At 42.2% G+C, this 9,591-nt stretch overlaps 1 protein-coding gene across 1 annotated transcript; it reads left to right on the forward strand.

Annotated features, from left to right (window-relative positions):
- The first annotated feature begins 181 nt into the window (after positions 1-181).
- On the forward strand, positions 182-9,263 carry rab35b (RAB35, member RAS oncogene family b). Its single transcript, XM_084550854.1, has 6 exons — positions 182-475; positions 2,678-2,728; positions 2,834-2,957; positions 7,652-7,776; positions 7,909-8,033; positions 8,634-9,263. The coding sequence occupies exons 1-6, from the start codon at positions 424-426 to the stop codon at positions 8,760-8,762; spliced, it is 606 nt and encodes a 201-aa protein (XP_084406980.1). The 5' UTR covers positions 182-423; the 3' UTR covers positions 8,763-9,263.
- The last annotated feature ends 328 nt before the right edge of the window (positions 9,264-9,591 follow it).

Here is a 9,591-nt window from a genome sequence, read left to right on the forward strand (position 1 = left end):
CTTTAACATCAAAAGAAATGGGTTTTAATTCTAGTTTATAATTTGTCAAATTTATTAAGTAACATTTATAAACTGAAAGATTGTTGAGTCCTCTGGTAGCTGTTCATCAATGGGACGTAACGGCTGCGCTGTGGTTGGAGTCTGCGCAGTGAGGCCGGGTCATAGTTGGGTGCAGCTCCACTAGAGGAGGAAGCGGAGTTTCCGGCTGTTTGCAGCGGAGAGAGAGGATTGCTGACGCCGCGAAACCCCGAGAAAAACGCCGCCGTCTCGGGGAGGCTAACGTTTTTTTTTTAGTAGGGGTCTTTTCTTTCATACAGGGGGATTTGGGGGTTTGGTGATTTTTTTTTTAACTGGCCGAGGGAGTCGGACAGCAAACCAAGCAAAGAAGCGGCATAAGGCGGGGGTGAGCCACCAGCTACCGGCATGGCCAGGGACTACGATTACCTCTTCAAACTGCTCATCATCGGTGACAGCGGTAAGGCGATGCCGGGGATGCGGGACGGGAAGTAGGCCTCGTCGTATTTTCTCACAAGGGTACAAGCAGAAGCACAACACTAGCGCGTCTGCGTAGTCCCCCGACGCTTGTACTGGGTTTTATTTCGTTATTTTATGCGTGTGAAATTTTCGTGAAATGTACACATCCGCCATATTTATATGTCAGTGACAGGGCGGAGGTTGTGTGTGTCCGGGCTGGGCATGTCAGAGGATCAGGCCGGATACCGCCTCCAGATCTTCAGGGTTTGTCTCTCGGAAGATTTATTATCTCGTTCTTTTATCGATATTTGTTTTAGCTCCATGACGAAACTCATATTCCTAACTTAATTGTCATTATAGGGTTTCTATTTTTCCTCTATTTATGGCCTCTTGTTTGTATCATCTGATAGCTGTGTTAGCTAGAAGCTAGGCTAACATTAGACTTCCAGGCTTGGTTATGCAGATAACTATTACTTATCGCCTTCTGGACTGAGAAGCTGGTATGCTTGGAAGCTGAGGTATCTCTGTGTCAGTTAAAGATGCTAGTTAAGCTAACTAAGTTAGGCGAAGTTACAGCAAAGGGTTTTGTTATTTAGTTAGCTAGCTAGCATGACAGTCCTAGCTGCGTGATAGTGGAGGAATGCAGCATTGCAGACACTGGTTTGCACCCGAACTTTAGTGAAGTGAGACTAACAAAGTGGTTAGCATCAACTGATGTGTCAGTCAATCAAATGCACGTGTCTCCAAAGCTACAGAGATTCAACTGCTACTTCTTTTTTTTTCTGTGAAAGTCATCATGGATATCTTTCTATTAATGCTGCTCCACCCTCAGTAGAAGTTGAACCCTCATTCTGCTGGACGTCTTTGTGAGCAATGAGCATTCATTGAGAGCCCCGATCCTGGCACTACCCCATCAGCTGCCCGCTCACAGCAGAGGACAAGGCAGCACAGCAAGCCCTTCACAGCGTTACACACACACAAGGGCCAGTGTCCCCTCAGCTGCAGCGTGGAAGTACAACTGTGCAGCAGTGCAGAGGCTATTTGGGACATAATTTGGACATAACTGCTGTCCCTCTACAGCTGCATGCACATAGATCTCCTCTACTGGATCTTGAAGCTACACCAAGGCTGACCTTTATGACTTAGCGGGACTTTGTTTTGCCTCGGGTCTGTCACAGTAGCACATGTCTGCTCTTGGAGAATGATGCGACATAAGCTTATTTGTGTGACATGAGATTCTGTCAAGCATCTCATTAAATTACTTGGAAGTTTGTTTATTCTCCGTGAGACCTGTGGAGCCTAATAATCCCTAGACTGCAAAAGATGACAGTAGAAGTGTCCTGGGTGGTCTTGTCCTAGTGTGGTGAGGCAGCTGCAATGCTTGGGACATCAAAGGTGATGATGTCTCATCTGCTTTGTTGCTTTGGTTATCATTTGTTTGAACAGCGCTCAGTAGCACGGAGATCATAAGAAGAGGGCTTTTTATGTTGGGACAGTCAAACATGAGATGACAATAACATAATAGGTAGGCTAAGTGACAGGGCTGCAGGTTGAGTCCCATCCCAGGCTGAGTAGCAGAGTCATTTCATAACTTACAGCTGTAAACTGACTGCCGATCTGTTGAAGATCCCTCCTACACCATTCTCCCTCGTTTTCAGTTCCTTCCTTTCATCTTTTATGCTTTCTGTCTCTTGTACATAATTATTTTTAGGCACATATATTTGTCCTATTTGTTGTCTCCCCTCTGTCGATTTAACTTGAGTCTTCTCAATTGTTCTGGTTTTGAACTGATTGAGCTTCTATAGCTACAGCCAATCATCAAAATAAACACATAGGTTGTAGCCTTGCTTACCATAAATCATTCACCCTGTACAGTGTGCTACAGGTTTGACTTTGTATCTCTTGAAGCTCTAAAGCTTTGGGCACGCAGGGATTAAAGCAACTTCTCAGGTTGAAGTCCCCTTTTTTGGTTTACAGGCGTCACATGGTGCAGCTCTTGGTTATCTAGGATGTAATAAGTGAAACAAAAAGCTTACTGCAAGTTCTTCTTTGGTGCACAAACCTCCAAAACTCTTCAGACAAATGTAGCATTTTCTTTGAAAAGTCGACCTCGACAAATAATGCACTGTGTTTCTCATATCTGTTTTTGTTTTGGAGACCTGTTGCTCTCTAAACCTCATCCTGTGCTGTGTTTCCTCCTCAGGAGTGGGGAAGAGCAGTCTCCTCCTGCGATTTGCAGACAACACATTTTCAGGTGCGTTGTTCTTACCTCTGCCCTACAAGTCAGAACACTGTACGTTTTAGTTGCTGCTAATTAAACGTGATTTTGTGTTGTGCATTTGTGCGTGCCTGTTTACAGGTAGCTATATCACCACAATCGGCGTGGACTTCAAGATCCGGACAGTGGAGATCAACGGGGAGAAGGTGAAGCTACAGATCTGGGATACAGCTGGGCAGGAGCGCTTTCGCACCATCACCTCCACGTAAGTTGAGACGCACGCTTTCACGTAGGGTTTTCAGGTTGCAGCTCTTTGTTTTCATTTCAACAATTAAATCTGAAACCAAGAAAGGCTCTTTGCGGTCCTCTGACTAGGTGTTATTGAGGAAGCAGTTTGCAGACAGCTCAAATAAGTCGTTGCTGCTCTATGAAACTGGGTGGAATTCCCCACAGATCCTAATTACAGATGTGAGAGGGAGGCTCCTAGTCATATGGTGTAGCGCTACATGATGGCGGCTGGGCGTCCTTACCCTCTTCTGCTCGTAGTGTGTGTCACGCCGCTGTCCAGGATTGTATAGCATCTTTGAACTAAAACAGAGCCTTAATTTCCTTCTAATTCTCGACAGCTCACTTGAAGAAGTGATAGACTTTGTAGATTTTGGATGACATGTCCATCAGTCGTATCAGGATGTATCAGTGATACTTGTTAGCAGGATAATGCAGTTGTCTGTTTTTGTCTGCGCTTATGATGGTAAATATAAAAGAGTAAAGTAAGACTTTAAAGCTTCTTAAAAGTTGTATTTTCTCACTGTGGCATTCAGATTTAATCAACTCACGTTATGTTGCATCACAAGACCAAGGCTTGTCAGTCTCACCCATATGCTAAACACATGGCATGTAAGGCAAACATGGCATGCTAGTATCTCATGTTGTTTGAAAAATGTAAGGCTTGTCAATGCTAATTCCTTTTAACGGCGCTAATTGTTTTGACGCGTGATTAACAAACCCTGCTGTGTACTGTGATTGTGACCCTCGGCCCGACACATAGTTTGGGAAATCAGGAAGGGATACAGCAACAACGTTGAGCAGATCTGGATAAAGAAGTCTAAAGATAAAGAGTCTTTTGAACGGCAAGTTCAGCTTTAAAGTCCTGCCAGCTGGTTCTCTTGACAAGAACAAAGTTGCATTCACTGTTGATGTGAACTGAATTACTACCGGAGTACATTGAGTTTCAGATACGACTCGCTTGCCAAGCACACAGCTGATGCAGAGAATCCTCCTCCCTGCGAAGGTAGTTTCCAACGCATACGCAGCATTTCATTGAGCTTGCAGTATCACTGAGGTTATACTTGAGAATATCCAGGACAGTATTTGTCATTGTTTTGGATTGTTGCAATAAATGTAATATGCATATACATGAAGTAACCATATTTGTCCGCTCCCATGTTGAGTATCAATAGAACTTCTTTATGGTACATTTAGAACGCATCAAATTAGTGTGATTCATTTTTTGTGACTCACAAGTGAGCTATGGACTTAAATATTGAATAATTCATTAAATTTGTTTGGTATGTGTTCAGTTTGTACTCATTTGACTCACAATGCAAGTCAAACCAACAGTCCCTCACTACTCTTGGATGGAAACACTTTGTTAACACACTGCATCATTTTGCAGCTCTCAGCCTGATGTTAATGAATAAAAGTCACAATTACATCCTGTTCGTGTAAAGGTTAGAAGATGCGGCATTAGCTTGCCTCCAGGTGAGCATTATCCGTGGCATAGTAAAGGTAACCTGACTCTGCAGAGTGATTGTTACAAAGAAGTCTTCCTCAGGGACTGTTTGGAGGCATGTACTTTCACAAAGTACTTGGCACATTACTGAATAAACAATCTGCCAGTAACAGGCTAGTTTAACCCAATCAATTGCTTCTAATCGATCTAGTGCGAGGACAAGTCAGTGTGGGTCATTTTGATATCATGTTTGATTGATGCATCAGGTCTGGAGCAGTTAACAAATATTCCTCTGGTTCTGATCCATGCTCCCTCGCTCTTCACCAGCTCTTTGTTGTCATCTTAACACAGTCAATTATGGCTAAAAAAAAAACAAGACTGCTTCAAAACGATGGTTCACAAACCAATGAGCGGTCCCACCATGGCTACATCCATCTTTCAAATGCGGACCATGCTTGAAGCCAGGCATGATGGATTCTTGTGTGTTCTCATGAATCTAAAAATTTTACTTTACTACAGATAAAATGCTTAGGCAGAGAGTAGCAATGGAATAATTATTTATTTTTTTCTTTGCAAGTTGCCTTTCATTTTCATCTGTTGATACTGCATGCTCAAAAAAAGGCTGCATCTACACTGTAAACAACCTTTGCAGAGAGGCAAGAGGATGCTCCGTATCAGCTGTGTTTGTCCAGCGAGTCATGTTTGAGACTCAACATACTCTTGTGATAACTCGGTTCACATTGAGAGTAAATTCAAACAACTTTGTTGTTGTGGAGAGAACAGTTTCACAGGACTTTGAAGCTGAACTTGTCACTCAAAAATAATTTTTATCCATTTCTATTAAAGGAAGTTTTTTTGTTTCTGCTTGTTTTGTGCAGTGCTTGCTTCCTGATTTTCCACACTACGGGTCAAAATCCCAGCACAAGCATGCGTTTGTGCCATAAATTAATAGTGGCGTTAAAAGGAACTTGTGTTAACTAGTTGTTATCATGTTTACTTTGACAGCCCTGTCATCTTTAAAATTGCCTTTGTCTCTGCCATTGCACTGATTGACACAGCAGAACAAGACAAAGAAGCAAAGGCATCCAGCAGATAGTAGTGGTGTTGATTTGTGTGTGTCCAGGTGTTGAGGTTGTGCGTTAGTATTTGTGTCCGTTACATTATTCTCGAGCTCATTGTCTTGCATGTATGGAAGGTATATAATAGATTATTTCTTTTTCCTTGTAAGCGTTTAACTGGAATTCACACTTTCCATTTCAGTTAGCAATTAGTTTACATGGACGAGGTTGACATTAGAGTATAGAGTATGGCTCAGACACTCAATTTGCTCACTAACACTGTATGAGGATCAAGTATCCGAGCAGCTCTGGTAGAAACAACATTGATGCGACCCACAGCTCATACTGCAGTCATCATACTTACGTACTAGTCCCTGTGGGCAGACAGAGGCTGCACTTTTAAAACGTCACGGTCTAAACCTTGAGATTATTATGAGTCCAGGAGGTTTGACAGTTTTATTATGTGCCTGCGCTGCTGAAGCAAGGACAAAAGCGTAAAATCCTCGGCAGTGCTGACGCTTCTTCCCCTGAGGAGCACGGATGTCCTAGTTTAGAAGTGCCGCTGCCAGTCGTTCTGCAGAAATCGCTCAACTGAGCAAGCCGCATATTTAGACTTATTGTTCCCTGTGCTGAAGTAGAGTGGTGTGGTGCCTCATTAGGTCCCAAATTAGTTTGACTGTGAAAACAGATCCTGGGCAGTGACCTGCTTGGTTCACTCGGGATCTAGACTAACCTTTTAAGTGGTAAGGCATATGTTAGGGGAGACGGAGGACTCACAGCTTCTACTTTCCTCCTGGTGAGTTGTAAGGGATTTCTCATTTTCTGCAGAAGTATGATCAGTACGGTAGAGACGGGATGGAAATCAGGTGAGAGAGACATGGACAAAGACGTGCGACAAAGCTAGGTGAGGTGAGGGGTGTTGTGGTCGCACATTGTAACCCCTATACCACCAGGTGAATGATGAGTTTTCGTTGAAAGTTTAGTTTATGAACATTTTACCACCCTGTTTGTGCTCGAGGTTCTCAATTAATGTGCACAGACCAGACATACACACAGCCATCCTCCCCTGCTGTCTGATAACCTGTTAGCGTTGGATGTTTGGGGGGGGACATAACCAGACAACTGCATCCCCACAATGCCACACCAGGCAGAAACACACACAAGCACACACAGTAAGCTTCACAAAAGGTTCTTTGTGTTTGTTTGTGGCAGTGCAGCTACACTGGGGATGCTCCCTTTCTGGGATCTGGCTGCTGTTTGAAGCTGGTTTAGTTTTGTGATGCAGATGCTGGTCTTTTTCCTCACGATGTCTAATAAAATGTCATAAATCGTTTCAAGTGTGCAGAGTTTATGCTGTCATTTCACTTGACGGTACATCTAGATAAAATTCATTGACTGGACATGACATTCAATTATGCCTTTTTTGATTTTGAAATTAAAGTTGTCTCTTCCAAACTGAGATCTGTCTCCCCCTGCTGAGCATCAGCATCACTCCACCAGTGCGCTCCAGTTTCTGTTTCCCCGGTACTGATTTTTCGATGAACGTCATGTACAAATGAATAGTATAACAGTGGATATTTATGAACATTTTATCCATTAAATTCTTCTTTATTGATTGATTTTAGTCATGTTAATCAGTATTTTTAGCTAAATATTTTTATCCATTATTATAGTTTTTCTATTTATTTCTACCATTTAGAACATTTAACAGTAATAAATACAACTGCTATTAAGCCATCACTATTAGGTTGCGGTCACTGGTTATTACTATTATTATTATTATCACTGTTATTCTATTTCTACTCTGAGTGTCTGGATCTGTAACCGGGGTGATCAAGGCATTTTTAAAGTGATTTGATCGGAAACGGTGATCTTTGTATTTGTTTCATGTCTGGTGCAAAGCGAGAATGAAAGTGGCAAAACATGTCGACTGTCTGGAAGTACTTACAGAACTGAAAATGGATTTCTCTTGTATGGTATATTAATGGTAACGCACATTGTGTATACACTTCTGTTCATAAAGATATTCAAATGATATTTGTTACTTTGGGCTGGAGGTAAAAGCTGAAAGTGACTTTTGTCCTTTTATTTAATTACATAAACCATTTATCTGTTACATTTAGCTATTTCAACTAAAGTCTGACCGTCTCTCCCTCCCCGCCTCTTTAGATACTACAGGGGAACGCATGGGGTCATAGTGGTATACGACGTCACGAGTGCTGAGTCCTTTGTCAACGTTAAACGATGGTTACATGAAATCAACCAGAACTGTGACGACGTATGCCGAATATTAGGTGAGTGAAAAACAGACTCTACCCTTTGTTCCCGTTCACACCTCTCACAAGTTGGAGGCAGTGTGAAGAATTATTCCGTTTAGACACAACGCAGCCTGGTGGCGTCACATTAGCAATGTTTGCTCTTCTCAGTGGGAAACAAGAACGACGACCCCAACTCCAAGGTGGTCGAGACGACCGACGCCCAGAAGTTTGCAGAGCAGATGGGAATCAGCCTGTTTGAGACGAGTGCAAAAGAGAATATCAACGTCGAAGAGGTAACTCGTTGTTTCTGTTGTTTTGCCGCCTCAGGCTATTTGGAGAGTGGCGTGTTTGTCTGGATTCATTTATTGGACATGCCAAGTATGCAGAGCAGCTCAGCTGAAGGCTTGAATTAGGTTTCTGCAGCAATGCTGATCAGTGCACTGTGTCACTGAATTACTGAAAGCAACAGTTTCTGTGCCGCAACTAAAGATGATTTTTATTATTAAGAAATCTGTCAAACATATTCTCAAATAATACATTTGATTTGGGTACAATTTCTCTACAAATTTGCAAATTATATTCTATATTATTATATATAACTTAATGTCATGTTTTGTTTGACCAGTAACCCAAAACGGCTTGCAAAGAAACTTTTTCTTATTAATAAATTGATGATGCTGCTGATGAAAATTCTGCCAGTCAGCTTGCTGAGAGTTTGATTGGAAGATTGATCCCTCTCTCATAGCTGTCCATTAACTTTGAAACTACAGCTATTAGTTAGCTTAGCTTAGCTTGCCATACAAATTGGAAAGAAAGCATAAACTGCAGCAATGGATGTATCTGCTCCAGCTGTTGTAATAACAGCGTGCTTTTGTTCTGTGCTTCTTTTCCAGATGTTCAACTGCATCACAGAGCTAGTGCTAAGAGCCAAGAAGGAGGTGGTCGCCAAGCAGCAGCAGCAGCAACAGAACGACGTGGTCAAACTCAACCGGAACAGTAAACGAAAGAAAAAGTGCTGCTAGCAAACTCGAAGCCATCAGCAAAAAAATGGGCCGCGGCGTCTATTCTTCACACACGCATACACACACACACGATGGGACTCAGAGCATCTAAATTAAAGAGCAGATAAAGATTTAATAAATATACGGTGAAAGATAAAAAAAAGAAAAAAAAAAAAAGAAAAAAAAATATGTCCCCTTTGGACAAACTAATCATGAAGACTTTAAAAAAAAAAAAATGTACAGATTTTACTAGACGTCAGATCAAGTTTTATTTGGAATTCTGCAGATGGGCACTATTGACCTGAGGTCCTCGTTTGTTAAAGGATCTGCAAGCTGACGACTGACCGCCATAATGCTCAGATTTATGTAACCTCCCTCCCATATTCCTCCATCAGTATCTCATCTCCTTCTCATTCCACTGCACACGGGACATTCAGAGTCGAGGCAGACTCTGCGCCTGAGGAGGACGAGGGCTCACCTTTCCTGGATTTCTTTCTTTCTAGTTTTATTTTATTGTTTGGGTCGGGGTGGGTGGGTGGGTGGGGCTGTTTGCGTTTGGCTGGGAGGTGGTTATTTGAGCAGGCATCTGAATGAGAGGTCTCATCACCTCTCTACAGTTTCAGACACACCTCACACCAACGGATCATGAACTGCTAGATTTTGTTTTATTTGACTTGATGGGGAAAAAATATGAATGATGATTGGTAGACGACCTTTAGCAACTAATCCGATGGACAGAACTGGTGACTTCTCCTGTTTTTTCTTTGTCTATATTTTGCCAAGCTTCCCTTCCAACCTCCATTAGTGCTGAGCCAACAGTAACTGATTTTATTATTTTTTTAAATGCAGC

Source organism: Chelon labrosus (genome assembly GCF_963514085.1).
Source record: "Chelon labrosus genome assembly, chromosome: 9".
Lineage (NCBI taxonomy): Eukaryota > Metazoa > Chordata > Actinopteri > Mugiliformes > Mugilidae > Chelon > Chelon labrosus.